The sequence below is a fragment of the Moschus berezovskii genome, chromosome 2, assembly GCF_049115385.1.
Source record: "Moschus berezovskii isolate FMDL1 chromosome 2, NW_MosBer_1.0, whole genome shotgun sequence".
Lineage (NCBI taxonomy): Eukaryota > Metazoa > Chordata > Mammalia > Artiodactyla > Moschidae > Moschus > Moschus berezovskii.
The window spans coordinates 18,284,758-18,308,719 of record NC_142461.1 but is presented as its reverse complement, the minus strand read 5'-3'; the positions used below and the strand labels follow the sequence as shown (position 1 = coordinate 18,308,719).

The 23,962-nt window shown below is 40.2% G+C and overlaps 1 protein-coding gene across 15 annotated transcripts in view; it reads right to left on the bottom strand.

Moving 5' to 3' along the window:
- Nucleotides 1-1,585: 1,585 nt before the first annotated feature.
- The window catches only part of TRIP12 (thyroid hormone receptor interactor 12), a 151,860-nt gene continuing 129,483 nt past the window's right edge, over nt 1,586-23,962 (bottom strand). For all 15 annotated transcript variants that reach the window (XM_088845055.1, XM_055397299.2, XM_055397296.2 and 12 more), the window contains 12 exons: nt 22,632-22,783; nt 21,606-21,748; nt 20,645-20,801; nt 16,421-16,519; nt 11,286-11,400; nt 10,522-10,676; nt 9,525-9,689; nt 6,284-6,448; nt 5,149-5,262; nt 3,573-3,667; nt 3,021-3,124; nt 1,586-2,124 (listed from right to left, as the gene is read on the bottom strand). In XM_088845055.1, the coding sequence (XP_088701181.1) occupies nt 1,928-2,124; nt 3,021-3,124; nt 3,573-3,667; nt 5,149-5,262; nt 6,284-6,448; nt 9,525-9,689; nt 10,522-10,676; nt 11,286-11,400; nt 16,421-16,519; nt 20,645-20,801; nt 21,606-21,748; nt 22,632-22,783 (1,661 nt within the window). In that variant the 3' untranslated portion in view covers nt 1,586-1,927. The remainder of the gene's footprint in view (nt 2,125-3,020; nt 3,125-3,572; nt 3,668-5,148; nt 5,263-6,283; nt 6,449-9,524; nt 9,690-10,521; nt 10,677-11,285; nt 11,401-16,420; nt 16,520-20,644; nt 20,802-21,605; nt 21,749-22,631; nt 22,784-23,962) is intronic.

The window sequence follows — 23,962 nt, the reverse complement described above, 5'->3', positions numbered from 1 at the left end:
TCTGCCAAGGCAGATTGCTTGAAAATGGGAAGGGTCTTCCGGCCCCTTATTAACAAAGGACCACCCCCCCCCCTCCCAAATTAAGGAGTTAAGATGGACTGAAAGCTTTTAAACAGGTTAACTACTAACTGCACAGGTCCTGGTGTTGATGTTAGAACTGCAGAGACATAGCTCCCTCAAGGTGATGCCAAGGTGAAGCCCTTTGCTTGCTAGAGTCTCTGCAAGGACCTAGGAGGTGCCTCAATCTCCACACACTGCTCCATCCCACCTAACTCACCCAACTGGGTTCACTGCCCAGGTTCATTAAGATGCTTGAATAAGGCCATTTGAGTGTAAAACGACAAAGTAATCTAAATAAAACAAGCCACTGAATTTCTTTAAGGTGGTGGAATAGGGAACAAAGGCTAGGTTTCTACATCAATGAAGTAAGACTTTAGAACAAACAAAATTGATTTCTCAAAGTCCAATAAAAAAAAAAGGTTAGTTCATCCCTCATTTTCAGAAAGATGAACTATGGAAATTCTCTCAAATTTTATGCAACTGGCTTAATTTTGAACCTTAGGAAGGAAGGAAGGAATCTCCTCCCACTTTTCATGTTCAAGTTGCTATTCTCAATTCTTTGAATAGCACAATCAGCCATGACACAAATCATAGAGCTGTGATGATCTGCTTGCGTTGAGATGCATCTATACAATTGAGAGTTATGCCTACAGCACAGAATATAAACAAAAAGGTGAAGCAAACTTTATTTATTTTCAGGTAAAAACAGGAACCTGACGAATTATTGCAGATTTGAGAAATCAGCACATAAAACAACTGGACAGAACATTGCTTACAGGTGTTCTATCTGTGTCGAGACAAAGGCTGGGCTGTTTGTCCCAAGTGAGCACGGGGAGGAGGGGAAGAGGAGACTGGAGCAATGCAAGGCGGTGGGAGAAAACTTAAAAATGAGAACAAGAGGGAAAAGAAAAAAATTTTGTTTTTTTACTCCAACAGGGAATGGAAACTGCTAATTTTGCTTAAAACCGTATATATCAATTCAAAATGCTCTGGCCATAGAATAACAAACACTGGCCAGCCCAAGTTGCAAAACTTTTTAACCGACACAAAGGAGAGATCTCCCTGCCTCCACTACGGAGGTGGTGGTTGCAGGAATCACCATGTAATAAACAGTCCTAGTGTGTCCCTGGTGTAAGGCCAGTGATACCCCATGACTGTGTTACATCTAAGCTCTTAGAAAAAGCTACCCAGTTATAAGGGCTGAATTATACTGACAATATGCTTCAATTCCATGAATTTTAAATTATATCTTAATTTGAGAACATGGAACAACAAAAGCCCATGGCTGACGAAGATGCACCAACTGTGGATTTTGTACACAAAAAACCTATGTGAGCGGCACAGACAGTGCATGGGTCGGGGTGGGGAAACTCGAGAGGGGGTGTAGGGCACGGAGCGGAAAGCACACAGCTCACCTACTAAACTGTTTTTGTCAAACACACGTGAGCTTGAATTTCTGTACAAGAGTTGTCTTTGGAGGAAGCAAAACTGCAGACTTAGCTAGATGGATACACACAGCCCAGAATTAAACTGCACAGCGACATTTATTGTTTCAGCCTGGAAAAACATCCCTTTTTTAAATTTCACACAGCAAAGCAAGTTAAAAACTTCACTCGTCAAATAAATGATAATTTAAACAAGAACTTGCTAAAGAAACCTCGTCACAACAACGTTTTAGGGCCTGATCACTTTAAGTCCATGGGGCCATTAATGAAGAGGAACCAAGTGTCTCTTTTATATTCTGCAAGCCATTTTCCTACAACGAGAAGGCGTAACATGTTTCCTTGACTCAGGTGACACATTTAGAAAAGAAATCATGATTGCTGTCTTTTGCTGTAACAGGCAGACACCGCGTTTCCCGATGTGATCAGGAAAGATGGAACGACTGCTGCCCTTCTCTCGCGGCCATCAACAGCTTTTCCCGCATTATCTCGAGGCTTGAATAGTCCGGCAACTTAAGATAGTTCACACAGGTCATGACAGAGGGTAGGAAGTCATCTGGGTTTTCTGTTGATTCAAAGGTCTTCCGGACAATGGTCAAAGGTGGATTCAAGCTCCGGAAGCCTGATGAAGAGGGAAGGAAGAACAACAACGGTTTACAGGACACCCGCCAGAGAGCACAGGGAAAACTCGTGTCTCAACCATGAGGAGAATTGGCCTGGAATCACAAGCGTAGGTACCCTTTCTTATCTACTTCCATCAGAAAACATCCCACACTGCTCTGCTGCACAAAATGACCACACACAGAAGGCACTTTTTCTTCCTGGGTAATGAACTCTACCCATTCAAGATACACTGAGTGTAGGGACTCTGGTACCTGCTTTAATTACCATTCAAAGTCACTATAACATGGCGGCAAACAGTGCTTTATGCTTTCCTTATGTTTTTTAAAGAGTGCCAATTCAACCCATATTCATTTCTGAAAAAAAAACAGACTTTAGAACCACTTCTCATCTAAGGGTTTATATAATGTACAAATGCCTGAGAATCTGAATACAGGGAAGCAGCACTACATGTACATGAGCAATCCTACTTCAGTGTAAGAGTCTCTATGAACTGCCTTGCTAATGATCTCTCTTATCTCTTAGTACACTGAAAACTTAACATTGCAATACTATATAACTAGAAAGAAGAAGAAAGTGTTAGTTGCTCAGTTATGTCTGACTCTTTGCAACCCCATGGACTATAGCCCACCAGGCTCCTCTGTCCATGGAATTCTCCAGGCAAGAATACTGGAGTGAGTTGCCATTCCCTTATCCAGGGGATCTTCCCAATCCAGGGACTGAACCTAGGTCTCCCACACTGCAGGCAGATTCTTTACAATTTGAGTCACCAGGGAACTAAGAAGCACTTGTAAGTCAAAAAATATCCTGTGGTTGGCACTGAAGTTTTGCATGCACACACTCTCTCTCTCACCACCCGCCTCCACACAGCTACAATAAATCAATAGTTGTACCCACCTCCAACAGGCAATCGTGGGCTACCTGTCACAAACTGGAGAAATAACCTCTGCTGTTCATTATCAAAACTACTGAGAATCTCAAACAAGAACTTCACAGCCCGACTACAACAGAAATAAATACATCAGTTATCTCATCATATTAAAATACACCTTTGACTTACAATGAGCTAGAGACTGTTAAATGTAAATATGACTACATATGAATTCACTTTGTAAATGCACACAAATTTGTTCTGTTGTTACAGCTGGAATTCAAATGGAATGGTTACTCTGGTGATAAATGAGACTTGTCTGGGACTGTACAGGTATTTCCACTCTACTGTACATAAAATGGGTAGTGGGGTGACGTTGGCATCCCCATCTTTGCCTATCCTGCCCATTTTCACAGAAACACTTGGGGCGGAAAAGCCCAAAAACCCTTTCGGCCCTCAAGTCCCAGTCTTGAGAGAAATGAAGCCAAAATATTGGAAAGCCTCCTTTAACAGGTAAACAAACTTTAAAACCTAGACCTATGTGTGTTATCTGAAACCTTGTAGAGCCCAGGCCTTACCTGTCATGAGTGTAACCGTGATCTGGCCTGCAGCATTCCATCAATGTCTTTGCATCCCAAGTGTCTGCTTTACTACCACACAGAAGCTGATCCAGCTGTGTGTTTAAACAAGGGCAACAGATTACTAAGGACACAACTGAGCGAAGTGGCACACATTCTGTTTTGTGGTGTGCTGATATGAAGTCACAAGCTTCTGCGTGGTGCTCTTTAGACAACATGCTCTTCCACTATTAATCACAGATTCACTCTCCTCTGCAGCTGACAGTAACCGGTGCCCTGACCATCTGCAGGAACTAGGTTCTAGAGAAGCCTTTAATCTGAACCAAAACCTACCTAATTCTTCTCATTTCTTTAGCGGCTTTAACTTCATAATCTACCTCTGACCAGAGAGATTTTATACATCCTGACTTTTAGAAACAAAGGGGCACACAATAACGGAAGCTAACAGAGAGAATATTGAGCGGGAGAGAGAAGTGGGGGAAGAAAGATGAATCAACAGCAAATGGGGAGGTTTTCCTGTTTTGCAAAGGCACTTCTATGCCAGATGTTTGTCTAGGACTAAGACAGTCACTACAGGACAGATGTTGGAAAGAAAGAAACGCTCATGTCCTTAGGATAAAAATCTAACATCAGTATCCAATTAAACCATCTCTCACCTGGTTGACTGCCCATTTGTGGGATGACTTGTCTACTTTGAGAAAATCCATTCGGCACATGTGAAATTTGGTATCTACTACATGTCACTCACTGTCAGGTACTTTATGTATCTTGTTCAGTGAGACAGTTTACCTCAATTTTATGAATGAGTCAGTCAGGTTATATACGAAAACCTGGATAAGGTCACAAAGCTAAGCAGTGGGGTTGTTGTTTTGTTACTAAGTCATATCTGACTCTGTGCAACCCCATGAAGCCAGGCTCCTCTGTTCATGGGATTTCCTATGAAATGGAGTGGGCTGCCATTTCCTTCCCCAGGGGATCTTCCTAACTCAGGGTTGAACCTGCATCTGCTGCTGCTGCTAAGTTGCTTCAGTCATGTCTGACTCTGTGCGACCCCATAGACGGCAGCCCACCAGGCTCCCCTGTCCCTGGGATTCTCCAGGCAAGAACACTGGAGTGGGCTGCCATTTCCTTCTGCACTGGCAGACAAATTCTTTATTGCTGAGCCACCTGGAAAGCTCCAGGTAGCGGGGACCAGGATCCAATTCCAAAAGCAACCCTTGCTGTTTTCAATTCCAGGTGACACTTAGTGCCTAAAAGTGCCAGGTACACATGTTTTCACTAAGTAGCAAATCAGTGGACATAAAAATAATTGAGATTAAAATGCTAAGTCGTTCAAAGATTTCCAGATTCAGCCAGAAAATATATTATAGAAAAAATACTCACATCATATTGAATATTCTTCCTTACTCAGGAAATGATCTTATTTTTCCCAAACTACCCTCTTAATGCCCAATACTCCACAATTTTATTTGCTCATAACAATAGGGTATCTGATTAAAAAGCACAGATACCTCACTAAGATAATTACAGGTATGGAACTAGAGATGACCATTTCTTTTGCACACAAGCTACTCACTTCTTCTGGGTAGAAGTACTGGAGATGACTGAGTGGGAAGACTGATTCAAATCCATCTCTAAATGAATCAAATTGTCTGGAAACACCTTCGTTTAGTGCCCAAAATATAACCAGCTGCAAAGAAAAAAAAAAAAAAGTCTCTAAAAATCTGTGACCAGAATTCAAGTTTCTTTCCTATTTAATATTCGGCAAAGTACAGTGGAATATCCTTCCTGATCTCTTAAAAAAAAAAAATTCAAGGTCTTTACAATATGTTCCAGAAAACTGCATAAGTAACAGACAGGTCAGGTCAACTTCTGATTCAGGGTCTGGTCATTAAGAAAATGTAAAAAATGTCACAAGCATTTATATTTAGTGTGTTTTAAAAATTTATTTATATAATATCCCTGTGAGTTATAAATTACCTTACCAGATGAAAAACAGATGAAACTTCCCAGGAGGATGAAACGTCATTGAGAATTAAATATAACGTTTCAAGAGTCACAATTACCATCTTTTGGAAAAGTCTGGTCTCAGAGCTGTAGGTGGCTTTCTGTCTAAAACCCAGTGCTCTTTCCATTCAATGTCAGGAATAAAACAAAAGAAGCTTTTCCAAAAGTAGTGATGATAACGACATATAGATTGCAATCTAAAATATAATTTGGATCAGTACAAAATTGTTTTTCCTTAATAAAAAGGGTCAAGGATGGTGAGAGGGCAAACAAACATAAACGTCTCTACACAAGTATGGAGAGCATCAAAGGCAATGAGGTCAAGTTAAGTGGCTTGAGAGAAAAGCGGAAATGCAGTTTAAAGACAACACAAGGGATGTTCATTTTCACTGATTTTTTTCTCAAATAAAATATGAGATTATTAGATGGCATTCAAGCTTGAAGGCAGAGAGTTCACAGCTATACATGAGGCACTGTGAAATATCTGACAATGTCTCAAGTGCAAACAGAAGTTAAGACCTGGAGCAAGGGATTTCATGTAGTCACCCTAGGCACTGAAGGTCTCAAACCAGTCTGCGCAGCAGCTCCCAGACATGCACCTGTGCTTCCTGGATCGCCCATCCCACATTCTCCTTCATAGCAGTTGGCCCCACCCCACGTGACCACCGCTGGCTTTCTCTCCAGGGGATGTGGCCAGTACGCACTCTTAGATACTCCTCCAAATTGTGGATGGTGACTGGTATATCCTTTCCTCCTTTCTTTAGTTCAATGTTAGGAAACCCTGGCAGAGTGAAATCCAATCCCAGATCCTCCACAGAGCAGCCGTTCATAGTCAGGGTTTCTAACGCATACTGGAGACTTTCTTTGGTCTAAAAAAAAGTGAGGGAGGGTGTTTGTCACAAATAATAATTCACTCATTTATGCTTGTATTTATAAAAGGCTAATAAACTGTATGAGTTTCTTTAGCTCTTAGCCTGTTCTTTGTTATAATCTACACAAAGTCACTGAGATCACATAGGAAATAATCATAAACACTTCAAAATCCAACTATTTTTATATAAGAAAACAAGATTGAGTGTTCCTTCAAAATGAGATGTTTGCTACTCAGTTTGACCATACTCAAACACATTTCACAGGTCATAATAGATAGCACCCACTGACTCGATGGACATGAGTTTGAGTAAACTCCTGGAGTTGGCAATGGACAGGGAGGCCTGGCGTGCTGCAGTCCATGGGGTTGCAAAGAGTTGGACACAACTGAGCACAGCTGAACTGAATAGTCTGCATAATGGTTGATTTAAGAGTACAGGCTCTAAAGTCAGACAAACTTTTCACAAATTTTCAGCTAATCTTAATGAATCCAAGGAAAGAAAAAAAAAAGTCACTCAGTCATATTCGATTTTCTGGGACCCAATGTACTGTTGCCTGCCAGGCTCCTCTGTCTATGGAATTCTCCAGGCAAGAACACTGGAGTGCTAAATCCAATATACGTACGTAGCAAATACTAAGTAATAAAACAGAGTTAGGAAGTTGTAAATACAAATAATGTACTTTCTAGTAAAAGTAGTTAACTTGTTTTCTCTGCAAGCTCAAATCTAAAGAACATCCAGAGATCCTTCATTCAATCACTGCAGGCCCAGCATTAACAATTCTGTATTTATACAGCAACACTGCGATGAAAAATGGTTTCAACGAATTCCTAAGAAAAGTCAAGTCCCACTCTAAAGACAGATACATGTTAACAGCAGCTTGTATTACTCACTTTTAAAAAATGCTTAAGATTTTGAAGGCCTTATATGAAATATTATTTCTGAATCAAAGACCAACACACACAACTGCAAATTCTCTTTGAAAATAAGATGTCAGGAGAAAGAAAAAGAAGTACAGGAGAAAGAAGGGAAATGACTTTCTGAATTAAAGATGCCCCTGGGTACGATATTCCTAGAGGTTAGACAGTCAAGATGCAGAAAAGTAATCACTTAACAACAACAAAAAAGACTAGGAAGTTCTGGTTAACAGTCACTTTTTAAAAGAGGAAACTGAAAGCCATTTAGGATTCCAGATAATTCAAAACATAGAGCTAGGGTGGGGCAGTTATTTAACATTAAGGTAGGAATTTTTGCTTCTCTGTAAAAACACATGCTTATGTCTCTCTCAGTTTGAGTACATCATTTCATGACACACAAGAATGGTTTTCCATTTTTCATTTGAAATGCTTGTGAGCAAAAGGACTTAATAAAAACTTTTCATTTTAATGTTCTCCCACCGGAAAGCTCTCAACAATGCTATTATTGATAGGAATTTAGAATATACAGTATGTCCTTGATATGTTTAAAAGGGATTAGCCGTTTTACATATTACATATTAAATTAAGAGCTACGCTTTAGCCCATTTTCCACGTATTTTTCAAGAATTTAAATTACCAAGTGGAAGCTCAACTTGGACACCTTGCTCCATCTATATGCTTTATAAATAACGAGGTAAGACATTTGAGAATACTACCAGTCTTCAAGTTCTGGTTGACGTTCTCTGGAATGTGGTTCTTTTACTATGCATCTTACACTTTTAAATTGATAACGTCAGAATAATAAACATTAGAAGAACAAATCTCAAAAGATTCAAGGAAGAGAATGCAGCAGGCTACACAGGAGACAAGGATACATAAAAGAGCTTGTGAAAGCTTTAAGACAGTGGCCTCCAGAGCAGAAAGCTGGGTTTGAAGTCCAGCTCTCAGCTATTTCAGCTAAGTGACCTTGGGTAGGCAACACAAACTATCTGCTGTGGGTTTCTCATGTGTAAATGTGTAAAGTAGGGAAAACAAAAACATGTGTATCTCACAGTGGATTAAATGAATTAATACATGTAAGGCTCTTGGAAGAGGGTCATGAATTGTACTTTATTGGTGGGGGGAGAGGTTTGAGGAGGATGGTTTGTGGTGGTACTGCATTATTTACCTAAGAGATGATCTTGAATAAGATTACAGTAGTTTAAATTTTACAAAGTTGGTAAGCATAAACCTAACTGGTTCTAAAAATCCTGAGACAACAGATCTTATATAGAAAAGATGGATCTGGCTTTTTAAAAAACCAATTTCTCTTAATAAATATTTACCCAAAAATTACCATTAATAATTATCAATAAATATGGGAGATAAAATTCTTACAAATCATCTTCTTTCTTGACAAAAAGGTTCTCTAAAAGCCCCAGCTCCAATAAGTTCCTATCTTATTGAGAGACATAACCTTTTACCTAGCTATAGAATCTTAATTCTTTATTCTTATTTTATGCAGTTTACAAAATACACGAGCTGATTTATCAACGGTCCATGTTACTTGCCCCAATATAAAGACGTCTGACTCTATGCCGCTTCTCAAAAAATAAAATTTTGTCTTCTTCCAATGTCAGATACAGAACCCTATTACTCTCAGACTGAATCAAATTATTTAATTTTGTTAATATATGAAGAATATACATTAATGATATAAAGATCAAAATTATTCATGAGATTTAACAGAGAAATCTCAAGAGATGTTACCAAGAAATAATGACACCATCGTGACCTTTAAAAATACCTTCCTGAGATTTCTCTAGAAACAAATGGGTTGTTCCTAAATTAAGCCATCTTTTCAGAAAATCAATCTGTTGTCCTGAGAATAGCTTTATTGATTCAAATGCTTACTGAAAGAATTGTATATGACAGAGTATCTGCCTAGATACATAATGTCCACCTAAAATGTAATAAACAAGCCCTATGGTTTTAGTTAGGGATGTATTTTATTTGCTGGTCAAGTTGCTTGTTCATCATCTGCTGTTATTACAGGCCATCTTACCCACTGTAAAATCATATGTTTCAGCTGTTATAATAACAATTAAACTCTTCCAATATAAAATAATACCTAGGTCGAACAGAAATCACTTAACACAGACCCCATCTTCTAAGCTTACCTGGGATTTATCTTGTTCAAGTCTTTTCTTCTGTCTGACAATGTCTTCGAGGTGATACACTGACCTGGCTACAACTGGGTCAATGTCAAATAAATCGTGTGATGTCAGCGAAGTTTCTTGCCGGAGCATCCATTTATAAAAAGGTAAGCCCAGGGGAAGGTCCACCTAAAAGAGAAGATGCAAATGCTGTAATAGTCATATTAAGCTTCGAGCAGTGCCTCCATTCTTTAAGTGACACTCCAAGAGGTCATTTTAAAAGGTCATGTAATCCCCGGGGTGGGACAGACGACAAATTTAAAAACTATTTCTCTTATTACATAAAACTGTCCCCATTTAAACTCAATCTGGGGCCCTGACAGTGAAAAAAAAAAAAAACCCTGAATACTGAAGATTCCTATTTAAACACTGACCCTAAAAATGAAGCTTTCAGTGATGGACATATATTCTCCATAAGGATCTCAACACCAAGAGATGTTCAGAAGCAGCTTACTCTATTTTGGACCAAGTGAACATAGTTCTACTTTAGTCTGTATTAATGCATATTCAGAAAAAAGAATTTTAAAAGAAACAATTAGTAGTAATTAAAATGAAACTTCAAAAATAATTAACAGCTCATTTTTTTCAACCAAGATCTCCCAGAGAATTATTTATATATATATATATATATATATATATATATATATAAATATATATATATATATAATTAAAACCACCCTTAATGGTTCTTGATTCTCTGAACCTCCGTTACCACAGGAGTGGTCCACAGACTGGCATCTGGGTATCACCTGGATGCTGGTAAGGAAAAGTGGAAACCCAGGCCTGACCCATGAACTGCTGAACCAAAACTGGATTTTCAAAGAAATTCTCTAAGCAATTCATGTGCACATTAACATTTGTGAAAGCGCTCTCTTAAAATACAGCATTAAGTGTAGGGGATTAAGGGACTGGCATAGAACAGAAGTATAAAAGAACTTAAGAAAAACAACTCTAAACTTACCAATCTGAAATCCATGATAGCCTTGGCCATTAGTTTTCCTAAGAAGCGAAATTTCATTTTAACCTTTGCGATATGAGCTGGCTTAGCTGTCCTACCAAAGGGAAGCGCAAACAGGCCTTGGAGGTTTTGAATATACTTGGTCCCTTCTTGGCTTCCTATAAAATGAGTACATCATCAAACTTTAGGTGTCATTTCACAAAACAAGGCAAAACCTGGTAATTAAGAATATTTAAAAGGAGATCCAACCAGTCCATTCTAAGGGAGATCAATCCTGGGTGTTCATTGGAAGGACTGATGCTAAAGCTGAAACTCCGAATACTTTGGCCACCTCATGCGACGAGTTGACTCACTGGAAAAGACTCTGATGCTGGGAAAGGTTGGGGGCGGGAGGAGAAGGGGACGACAGAGAATGAGATGGCTGGATGGCATCACCGACTCGATGGACATGAGTTTGAGTCAACTCTGGGAGTTGGTGATGGACAGGGAGGCCTGGCGTGCTGTGATTCATGGGGTTGCGGAGAGTCGGACATGACTGAGCGACTGAACTGAACTGAACTGAAGATATTCAGTATTCTCAGTATCAGTCAGCAGATCACAGAATGAAGTCCTCTGGAGCTGGAAGGGCTTCTCTTATTTGATAAATGAGAAAACAAAGGTGAAAAGAAATGTCAGAGGGCCTGGCCCTCCACTGTAAGCTAAACATCAACTGTTATGGGCCCTTACCTGATAATGACAAACTGACACACTTACAGATGAGTTATTACCTTTTGGATTGCTAAGAGTTACTTCCTCCCCTCTCCAGAGACCCAAGTCAGCTCTCTGCAGTTCCTGAGATACAAGTGCATAAAACTCCAGTGTAGGCCCAAGACCTGTGCCAACCTACAGAGGAACAAAAGCAGGACAAGGTAAATTTTACAATCTGTGCTATCCCCTTTTTTTTAATCTGCTGACTTTTTGGCAAAGTCGATACTAATAGCAATTGTTTATCAGGATATATTCACGCCTACTCCCCAACTGTCTGTCTTCCCTCAGTCCTGGTCACCTGGATGGAAAGCCCTTTATCACTTCCCACTCCCTGTGGCCCCAACATTTAAATTGTATGGTTCAAGTTCGTACACTGATAAGATTAGTCTTGCAGGCTCATGCCCTTGCCTCAGGGATAGATGGCAGTGTCTGGAAGGGATCCCCTTACCTTCTCTCTTTATGAACTGTTCCCCTGGTCCAAGAACAGTTCACATGTCCACTCTGCAGCAGAAGCCTCTGTAGCTTCCCGGTTACTTTGCTCCTTTTTCAGAACTTACAGTCTGGCTGCAAAAGGACTCACCACCTTACACTGCCATGATTTCACTCTACGCTAATGGCGTATCTTACCTGGGTTAACTTTAGTTACCTTGTATCCTTTATAGTGCCTGGGCATATATCAACCATTTAATAGAGGTGGCTGAATAAAACACACACAAAAACACGAAGGTGTGAACCCACATCAGCACCCACAGGGCTAACTCAGAGTGTGCTGGTGCTGCTTCAGACCCGGGGTGCCCTGGAGTCTCCCAAGAGCCGGGATACATACATGGGGGTGGCATGCTTTGGAGAGTCTGATTTGGGAGGTCAGATTTACAGCCTGGGCACCGATATTTTTAAACAAGCTCCAAAGGGAGAGCACTGAGTAAAAACCCCTCCTCCATGAGACACATGATCCTGGCAGTCATCATAACTTTCACGTCCTATGTGCTCACACCATAAATCAGATATGCAACTCATGACAAGTTAACACCATAGTCTATAAGCTTATTCTAACCACAGTCCTGTCAGGAATGTTCTATTTCACTTATTGACTACTAGTAAATAATGGGCATTATCTTACCATTAAAACGGTTACTTTTTTAATGGCACCCCCACTAACTTAGATCTAGTCCACTGAGTAAGTTAAGTGTAACTACCTGCTTGGACCTGACAACGCTTCCTGCCCCAGCTCACGTCGGTCAGTACACAGTTTGAACTGCTATCAGCATTTACCTCCTGCTGCAACCAAATCCTTGGAGCCATCCGTGGCTCTTCCTCTTCTTGCACCCCATGTAACAACCGTCCATCTTCAAAATCTGCGCTAAACTGGTAACCAAAGGATCTCTCATCAAGCCCAGTGCTGGAGCCTGCTAAGTGGTCTCTTGCGTCTCCACACCTCACATCCTACTCAAACAGCTCGACAGTGATCCTCGTACAGCCCCAGTTCACGTCATTCCTCCAGGCCCTCCAAATGCTCCCCATCTCATTCAAGCAGAAGCTCAAATTCTGAGCTCGGCCTGCATGTCCTGTGTGATCCCTTGACACCTTCTAGCTACCGGCATCCTTCAGCAGGACAAGAATTCGGCCTCAGGGCTTTTTGCTTCACTTTTCTTTTGCCAAGAGACAGTCTTTCCCCTAGACAGTAATGCTAGTGGTGGTTTAATTTTTAACTTGTGTCTGACTCTTCTGACCCCAGGGACTGTGGCCCACAAGGTTCTTCTGTCCATGGGATTTTCCAGACAAGAATGTTGGAGCGGGTTTCCATTTCCTTCTCCAGGGAATCTTGCCAAAGCAGGGATCAAACCCGTATCTCCTGCACTGCAGGTGAATTCTTTATGCCTCTAAGCCACCAGGGAAGTAACAGTACCGACTGCTGCTCAAGTGTCAACTTACACCATCCCACCTCCTCCTCCTCATGCTCTTGTTTTGCTTGAGTTTTCTTCAGCACACATCCTAACATATATATGTGCACATGAGTGAGTGTGTACTGACCTTCCCAAACTAAAAGCTCTGTGACAGTAAGGTCTTTGTGTCTTTTGCTCTCCACTCAACTGTCAGCTCTGGAGAAAGGTGGGAAAAGGTGGCAAAGAAAAAACTGCATTAACACCTGGCGTCCACCAGATGGTGCTTTAAAGCAGTTATCCCTGTCTCAGAGTAATTACCCCAGGCTAAACAGAAATCATAGATCAAAACAGCCTATTTTCTTCATCCCAATATTATTATTTCTAACAGTAAAACAGACTCAACTTAAAATATTAAATGACATGGGAATCACTGGATCTGCCTTCATCCTAGCAAGTCTCTGGGAGGGAGGAAGGACCAGGGCACACCTGCTCTGACAAGTCACCCTGCACTGGGTGACCGGCAACCCTGCAGACCAACCTGACCTTTTCAGGGATCTTCATCCTACCCAGCCATTCCTTCCAAAAAAAAAGCAGCAGATATTCTGGTTTTGCTCCATCAGTTTTTAAAGGAAGTGGAGGTACAAAACTTGCCAATCTCAGAATGTTTCTTTGGCATGTGGATCACTTACAGCGGAAAACAATCAAGGCCCAAAAAAGACGGAGGAAGAAACTTTGCCTCACTCTCTAACTGCCTAGAAGAATTACACAAAGGGCCTGTTCCCAGAACAGAGCTATCACCAGTGGCATCTGCAAAGAATACAGGCCAGAGATGGCCAGGGACAGTTGAGGGGGAGGGTGAGGCAGCGGAGTCCACTCTTGGGTACCACTGTCCCTGCCTGGCCCAGCAAATATTTGTTTACGAAACATCTGCTCCATGTGAATTGCCTTCCTCTCCTTTGAAGTCTGAAACCAATACCCCCACATCCTCTTTTGTCTTTGGGCTGAAGGTGGTATTTAAGATGAGAGCTTTGACCATTTTGATGAGTTATGAGTCTGTTTTGTTTTTTCCTGTAATCTGTCCCATGCCAATTTTATAGACCAGCCAGAAGAACCTAGAAGGGTAGAGGAAAATGTCTTCCTCTCCAATAGGCAGGGAAAACATAAAGGTCTAGAAACAAACACTGAAAAACAAAAAAAGTTTGACAACTCTCTTATTTGAAACTTTCAGAGTCTTTTTCAAAATTAAAGCTTATATACTAACATTTATTAATACAATGTGACAGATAATGTTGTGCTTTTTATATTTTAGCTCATTTAATCATTTTAACAACATAATGGGGTAAGTACATTTATTGTGCCCTTTGCTGGGTTATCACTGGGGATAACTTGACCAACTTCATATAGTCAGTAAGTGGCAGCACCAGACTTGCCAGTCTAGGCTCCGAACCTTTCATTGTTGGGGCGGCTGGGTGATCTGTAGCTCCAAACCCTGGGCTTGGGTGGTTTGCTGAGCCCAGAGACTGGCTTAGTTCCTCCCTGGCTCACCAGTCATCTCTATTTAATAATGGAGCCCATTTTGTTCTGACATTTTATTTCAAGTTTCTTCTAGAGCTAGTGAGAAAGGCTTCCTAACAGCCACCAGCTGACTTAAAACGGTTGAATTTGGCTTATAACCTGAGGTCCTGGGCACATACAAAGCCAGCACCCCTCCAACTCCTCTTCCCCAACGAAGCCAGCTCATGGATTCTTTGTTTCCAGAGTTATCAGGTGAGACTCATTAATGAAAATCATAAAATTACGATTTCTCTATCAGTAATTCAATCCTGTCCCCTGGAATAATCAGTGTGATGCTATTCTGAACTTGTTTAGGACTTATGTAAGATGCAACCTGAAGAGAGGCATTAAGGATGAGAGAGAAAGGACATTCATGACTGGTGAGAGGAAAATACGGAGTTTAAAAAAGTAGATAAAGCATGTCTAAATAACCAAGCAGACCACGTTGACTAGAGCAAAGATCTTACAGTTTTATAAATAAGAAATCTGGGCTTGTAAACACATAAGAACTGTATCTCTTCAGCCTGGCAGATTACAGTCTATGGGGGTTGCAGAGAGTTGGACGCGACTGAGTCAGCTAGCAATCAGTATAATGGAACAGTATATATTATGTTCATGAGTTTTAGAAATCAAGACTTAAGTTTTGTCCTAAGGAAAAAAAAATGAAGGAAAAGAGGAAGGAAAGCATCCCCAGGAGACTCAATACTTCTGGGTCAAAGTAGACAGAAAATCATTATTTCTGTCAAAATCTGATTATTTGTGTCAAAATCAGTGAGCCTCTGCTGCACTGGCCTGGCTATTTAAAAACATCTCAAAAGAAACAAAAGACAAAGATTAGAAAGAAAAGTTGTCTTTTTTCATTGTCTCCAACGTGGATCAGTTAACTACAGCTCATGTCTACTGCCTGCTTTGTACAGTCTGTAAGCTAAGAATGAGTTTACATTATTAAAAATTCTTGAATAATATCTCATAATGTGTAAAAACTACATGACTTAAAATTTCAGTGACTACAAATAAAGTTTCACTGACACATGGCCACGCTAGTTTTGTGTCTAGTTTTGTATTGTGCAGGGCCATGTTCAGGCTACCAAGGCAGAGGTGATGTGTTCTGATGAAAATCCAAGGGCCCACAAAGTCTGCAATATTTATTTTCTTGCTCTTTATAGAAAAGTTGCCCAAGCCCTGTATCTACAACCCTCCCAAATGATCAATTTAGAAATTTCTAGAACCAATAATTAAGTTTATCAAGGTCACAGGAAACAAAGTCAAGATGATTAAAGGCCGGGGACTGACTAAAATGTTCGAAAAGAACTTTTTTGTGGTGATAGGATTTTAGTCTTTATCTTGATGTGGTAGTGGTTACAGACTGCATACATCTGTCAACTTTCAGAACTGTGTAACTTAATGACAAAAGTGTGACTTTATTATATACGAGTTGTAGCTCAGTAAACAGCAGTTGGAAGATTTTGAAAGTTGTATTTAAAACCTTTATCAACCTAAACAAATCCTTGCTTTTATGCCAGGAAAAAAAAACCCTGTCTTTCATTATACAATGTAACCTCAAAAAATGGAGACCTTGGAACAAATCACTTAAGGGAAAACAGACTAAATCTCAGGTTCTGAGATAAGTTTCCCAATCGTCTTTTAGAACTTCACAGAACAAAGAAACTCCAGTGCCATCTTGTAACGAGCACAAGTCAACAGCCTCCTAAGCTCACCTCATTTTCATACTGGATTTCTAACATGGCCCGTGAGCTGCCAAGATCCTGCATCACAGACTCCGCTTGTTTCAACAGCTCCTCTCTGTTCACAGTACGCTGCAAAAGCAAATACAAATGTGAGGAGATTTTAATAAACATGTGGCATTTCTCTTGGGGGAGGGGGGAGGGTGGGGGAGGGAATCAATTCAACTGTTAAAAATTATTTCTTAAAAAAGCACACCTTGAAATGTTTAAGATACAGCTGCAGTGCTACAAACATAAACAACATCCTGCTATCATGAAGAAAAGCTAGATGTGAGTGTAATTACTATCTTGAGTCCATGGGATATTCAAAAAATTCAAGTTGGTAAAGGAAGGGTCTCTGTAACCATCAGTGGAATTCAGGGCTGTGGCTCCACAAAATCTCACTGGGTACATTTACAGATGATGGAGAAGTTATTATGCAGGTGATAGGTGAGCTGCAGACCTACTGGCTCACCTGCAGAGATCCTATAAGCACTACTGCAAACATCTACTAAGGAGATTCATGGCACCAAGAAAGGTACTGATAGATTCCCAAATTCTACCATTGCTTTATGTTTCAGAATGATAAAGGATATGAATAAAGACAGGATTTAAGAAAAATGTTTTTTCTGTTTCACTTCTCATTCCTCCCACCCCTCCCCCTTTCATGCCATTGCTAATGGCTTTTATGAGACTTCTGGAGACAGAAGTTTTTATTACGAAGACAGACTTGAATAAGACTCCTCAGCAAGAAAGACATAGATGAACACAGAAGTCCTGAGGAAAAGGCAGTGCAGTGTGGGAAGTGCAGGATAGGTCTTTGATGGAAACAGCCCAGGGCTGTGTGGTTTAGAGCTAACAATGTGAGGCCAGGATTAGAAGCACAAAAAAATGAAGTCAGCAACACAAGGGCTGACTGGCTTAGAGACATGAACTACATCAGGGATGTGGTGTATCTCTTCTAACTGAACTGATTTACCAAGGGAATGATGTGAGATTAATTCTACCTATAGCATAAAGGCATCAGTTATAAAAAAGAGACAGTTCGTAATTAGAAAGAAAAGGAAGTCTCAATAAAAGAACAAAAGATTCTTCCTTTGCAGAAGAGTTATGGAGATGAAAAGAGAAAAACAATCATAAAAATCATTATAGAAACTGAGGATGGGAGAGGACTCTTACTGGAGGAAAGAAGAATCCCAAGAGATTCTAAGAGATTGACAGGAATATATGGAGAACACATCTGGATAAGAAAAACCAAAGACTATGACTAAGGTAGGTCCATGAATCAAGGTCCATGTTAGATTCATGAATCAAGGCAAATTGGAAGTGGTCAAACAGGAAATGGCAAGAGTGAACATCAACATTTTAGGAATCAGCGAACTAAAATGGACTGGAATGGGTGAATTTAACTCAGAAGATCATTACATCTATGACTGTGGGCAGGAATCCCTTAGAAGAAATGGAGTAGCCATCACAGTCAACAAAAGAGTGAGAAATGCAGTACTTGGATGCAATCTCAAAAACGACAGAATGATCTCCTTTCATTTCCAAGGCAAACCATTCAATATCACAGTAATCCAAGTCTATGCCCCAACCAGTAATGCTGAGGAAGCTGAAGTTGAAAGGCTCTATGAAGATCTACAAGACCTTCTAGAACTAACAAGCAAAAAAGATGTCCTTTTCATTACAGGGGACTGGAATGCAAAAGTAGAAAGTCAAGAGTTACTCCAGGTATCTTGGAGTACATTGGCATTGGAGTACAAAATGAAGCAGGGCAAAGGTTAACAGTATTTTGCCAAGAGAACGCACTGGTCCTAGCAAACACCCTCTTCCAGCAACACAAGAGCAGACTCTACATATGTACATCACCAGATTGTCAACACCGAAATCAGACTGATTACATTATTTGCAGCCAAAGACAGAGAAGCTCTATACAGTCAGCAAAAACAAGACCGGGAACTGACTGTGGCCAAGATCATGAACTCCTTATTACCAAATTTAGACTTAAATTGAAGAAGGTAGGGAAAACCAATAGATCATTCAGGTATGACCTAAATCAAATCCCTTATGATTATACAGTAGAAGTGACAAATAGATTCAAGGGATTAGATCTGATAGACTGAGTGCCTAAAGAACTATGGTCAGAGGTTCATGGCATTGTATATGAGGCAGTGATCAAGACAATCCCCAAGAAGAAGAAATGCCAAAAAGGCAAAATGGCTGTCTGAGGAGGCCTTACAAATAGCTGAGAAAAGAAAAGACGCGAAAGGCAAAGGAGAAAAGGAAAGACATACCAATCTGAATGCAGAGTTCGAAAGAATAGCAAGGAGAGATAAGAAAGACTTCCTCAGTGATCAATGCAAAGAAACAGAAGAAAACGATAGAATGGGAAAGACTAGAGATCTTTTCAAGAAAATTAGAGATACCAAGGGAACGGTTCATGCAAAGATGGAAACAATAAAGGACAGAAATGGTATGGACCTAATAGAAGCAGAAGATATTAAGAAGAGGTGGCAAGAATACACAGAAGAACTATGCAAAAAAGATCTTCATGACCCAGATAACCACGATGGTGTGATCAGTCACCTAGAGCCAGACATCTTGGAATGCGGAGTCAAGTGGGCCTTAGGAAGCATCACTACGAACAAAGCTAGTGGAGGTGATGGAATTCCAGCTGAGCTATTTCAAATCCTAAAAGATAATGCTGTGAAAGTGCTGCACTCAATATGCCAGCAAATCTGGAAAACTCAGCAGTGGCCACAGGACTGGAAAAGGTCAATTTTCATTCCAATCCCAAAGAAAGGCAATGCCAAAGAATGTTCAAACTACCGCCTAATTGCACTCGTCTCACATGCTAGCAAAGTAATGCTCAAAATTCTCCAAGACAGGCTTCAACAGTACGTGAACCATGAAGACGTTCAAGATGGATTTAGAAAAGGCAGAGGAACCAAAGATCAAACTGACAGCATCTTTTGGATCACTGACAAAGCAAGAGAGTTCCAAAAAAATATCCACTTCTAATTCATTGACTACTCCAAAGCCTTGGACCGTGTGGATCACAACAAACTGTAGAAAATGCTTCAAGAGATGGGAATACCCGACCACCTGACCTGCTTCCTGAGAAATCGTATGCAGGTCAAGAAGCAACAGTTAGAACTGGACATGGAACAACAGACTGGTTCCAAATCGAGAAAAGAGTACATCAAGGCGGTATATTGTTGCCCTACTTATTCAACTGTATGCAGAGTACATCATGAGAAAAGGTGGGTTGGATGAAGCACAAGCTGGAATCAAGATTTCTGGGAGAAATATCAATAACCTCAGATATGCAGATGATACCACCCTCATGGCAGAAAATGAAGACGAACTAAGAGCCTCTTGATGCAAGTGAAAAAGGAGAGTGAAAAGCTTAAAACTTTGGCTTAAAACTCAATGCTCAGAGAACTAAGATGATGGCATCCGGTCCCATCACTTCATGGCAAATAGACATGGAAACAGTGTCAGACTTTATTTTTGGGGACTCCAAAATCAGTCCCCAAAAATATTGCAGGTGGTAACTGCAGCCATGAAATTAAAAGATACTTGCTCCTTGAAAGAGAAGTTATGACCAACCTAGACAGCATATTAAAAAGCAGAGCCATTACTTTGCCAACAAAGGTCTGACTAGTCAAAGCTATGGTTTTTCCAGTAGTCCTGTATGAAATGTGAGAGTTGGACTATAAAGAAAACTGAGCACTGAAGAATTGATGCTTTTGAACTGTGGTGTTGGAGAAAACTCTTGAGAGTCCCTTGGACTGCAAGGAGATCCAACCAGTCCATCCTAAAGGAAATCAGTCCTGCATATTCACTGGAAGGACTGATGATAAAGCTGAAACTCCAATACTTTGGCCATCTGATGTGAAGAACTGAGTCACTGGAAAAGACCCTGATGCTGGGAAAGATTGAAGGCAGGAGGGGAAGGGGACGAGAGAGGATGAGACGGTTGGATGGCATCACTGACTCTATGGACATGAGTGAGTAAGCTCCAAGAACTGGTGACATGACAGGGAAGCCTGGCACGCTGCAGTCCATGATGCTGCAAATAGTCGAACACGACTGAGCAACTGAAGTGAAGTCTCTAAACCAACAGGGAGAATTAGATGCATCACACGTGTAGCTTTCCCACTATTTTAAAAGCAAAGTATGACTTAACTTTAAATACTTATGGGAGAAACTTACTTTTTTTCTATCCAATCTAGGTGCAACTCTGCTATCTTGAGAATCAGACTGGTTGATCTCTGGGTTGGTATCAAGTAATCTTTGCATTGCTCGGTCCCGATCAAATGCAGTTACATAGAAAAGCATTTGCCGGGTATCAAAAGGGAAGAAAAATGGGCTGTAAAAAGATGCGATATAAATTTATTAACTGAATTAGAATCAGAACCCACTTAAAAATCCTATCTTGTAAACAACTTTTGATATGATACAGATTATAATCACCACTTCACCAGGTTGCTAGCCTACCCCATTCCACCATACACACACAAGTAATGGTTTTACTAAGCTCATGATTTTCCTCTTAGTTTTCGCATTTGTCAAGTCACTCAAAACTGCCAAAAGGCAGCTGGTGGTTTTTAAAAAATGAACACTGCAGTAACGTAGGCCTTGCTACCTCCTGATATATGATTCTGGAAGATCTTGACACAGAGCTGCCCAGAGCATTTCTTATGATGATCTAAACATTCAGTATCCATCCTGTCCAATATGGGAATTCAGGTAAGGATGTGGAGAGTGACTAGAAAACTCAATTTTCTTTCATTTTAATTCATCTAAATGTAAATACAGCAACATGTGGCTGTAGTTATTATATTCACCAGTGTAGTCCTATTGTCTCTGAGAATGTAGGTCTGGACCCAAAGAGGCTTGGAGAATCAACCAACTCCACCTTTGGTTTCCAATTTTATGATGTTAGACGGTCGAATCTCTTCGGTCAAATAGCTTTCTGTTCTTTCCTATTTCACATATAAAGACACTATCAAGTAGACCCAGGACTGGCCCCAGTTCACCCTATCTGTTTGGCCACTAAAGCGACACCATTAAATAGGTTCAACTACAGACTATGCTTCTGTAACAAATTATGTGGAGACCAACACAAATGGTAACACTCTCAAGCCCACCAGGACAGAAGTGACTGTCTTACCAGGTTTTTCCTAGTTCAGTGAGCCATGTCGGGATGTTTCCTGTCATGATTACTAAAGGATCTTGAAGCTGCCTATTTGCTTTTGCTGTCAACTTACTGTTAATAAATTCACTAGTTGGAATAATCTCCTTGCACATTGCATTCTGTAAAAAAGAAAAAAAAGTCTATTATGTAGTAAAACATGAGGATTACGTTTCTGATCTTCTCCTTTATCTCCAAATACGTACACAGAGTGCTTAGATATCCCATGCTGGCTTCTAACATACAGCTTCTTGTTGGTATGTCCCAACCCAAATGATAATTTTTACAATGCAGAGCTGAAACATCCCAACCCCTGCAGGCTGCTGGCATTAGCTCAGCCATGGACACACCAGCTGATGTTTCAAGCAAGGCCAACTCCCCTTCATTCTTCCCTCCATTATTTTTATGTATTGAAGACAGTGTTCAACTTTTGCCTGACCTCATATACATCTTTAATAAATGGACTTTAAGCCAAATGTACCTAAAGATTTAATTACAATAAATGAATGATCAATGTTTACTTTGTTGCTTGATTTGACAAATTATCAGTTCAGTTCAGTCGCTCAGTCGTGTCCGACTCTTTGTGACCCCATGAATCACAGCACGCCAGGGATCCCTGTCCATCACCAACTCCTGGAGTTCACTCAAACTCACGTCCATCGAGTCGGTGATGAAATCCAGCCATCTCATTCTCTGTCGTCCCCGTCTCCTCCTGCCCCCAATCCCTCCCAGCATCAAGAGTCTTTATAGCTAGAGAATAATTTATGAGTCTACCAAGAGAACTAATCCAAGAACACGGGGTGGGGGCAGGGAGGAAGAGGGAGGGAGAAGCTCCCACTGACAAGTACACTGCAAGTCACTGGGCTGGGATTCCTGCTATTTGGCTGAATCACTGTTTTTCTTTCCAGTACAACAGGAAATTGATCAACCACTAGACAGAAACTATGAGATAACATATTATGACAATACAACAGGAAAACTTCAAAAGTAGGCAGCATTACTCACATCATACAAGTAATACCAGTATCTACTGACAGCGTGTAAAACTCTTAAAAGAAGAATCACATCTAATGACGGGTCTTCAAAAGTTATATTTTCGGGTGCTGTGGGTATGAGGTAAACTTCTAAAGGATTTGATACGGACGGGCACACTCCATCTAGAGGACAAAAGTTCAAAGTTAAGTGCTGATCAAAGTTAGAAAGGTGTAGCTAATGGAGCCAGTGTCATCTCATTGTGCCTAAAACAGTGACCAGAAGTGATTAAGTTAGTTTAACGCTCAGTATCTTATTAGTAAGTACTAACAGCTTAAACATTTCTTCCTCCTTATCTTATAGATAAATCATCCAGGCTTAGGAAAATTTCACTTTCCTTCCCAGACAAATACACTGTAGAGGAGAAAAACTGACTCCTTTGCATTTCCCCTTTACACTAGAAAAACAGTTAACAAGAAAATGGCCACAGAGGAGTAAAGACAAAATATTTACATTCACAGTTATAGATATTTCCTGAGTTTTTTAATATCGTTTAAAATGACCATATAAAACAGAAAAACACTAGCAAGTTTTAAGGATATGACAGAATGTGACAGTTTCAAGTAGGATCTGAGATTTCTTTGATGTTAGATCTCACAAAGTAAGAGCAATTAAAAGAAAAGATTGAGCTGTTATCATTTACTTTTACCAAGCAATGAAATTAAAAAGTACAACATGATCACTGCATAAAAGCGCAATTTTTAAATATTGAAACACAGAGACAAATATCTCAAAATAAAGACCTTCTTATGTTGAAAAAAACTTAGTTCTATGAAAAACAAAATTGCTATAATCACTTATTTCTGTGGACCAGGGAAATTTCAACAACAGTGACTGGATACCCCTGATAGGGAGTGGTCCCCCAGGAAAGCAGCCTATCAGTAAGGCATGGTTACCATCATGTTAAAAAGAAGGGCGGGAAATGAGCAAAATTAGACTGGAAGGAAATACTACAAAGGAAGGTAAGTCAACTGGGACGTGTCAACTACTTTCGGTAGTCATTTTATAACCTGGCAAAACTTTCTATTCCTTCTATAACTGTTAGATCATACTGCTATAACGAATAACAATAAAAGCTAAAGGATACCCTGCCAATGACCAGTCTCTTCTTTAGTGAATATGTTCTACTAATGCAATTTGCTTCTGATTTCATGAAAAAGTTTTTCCCAATATTCTATGAAGATAAGGTTTCACAGGGTTCAATTTAAAGCAACCAAGTGTTTGTAGTAATTGATATATTTATAAATTATATGTAAAGCTTTTACTACTAGATATAAAACACTGTTAAAACCTTGAGGGCAGGA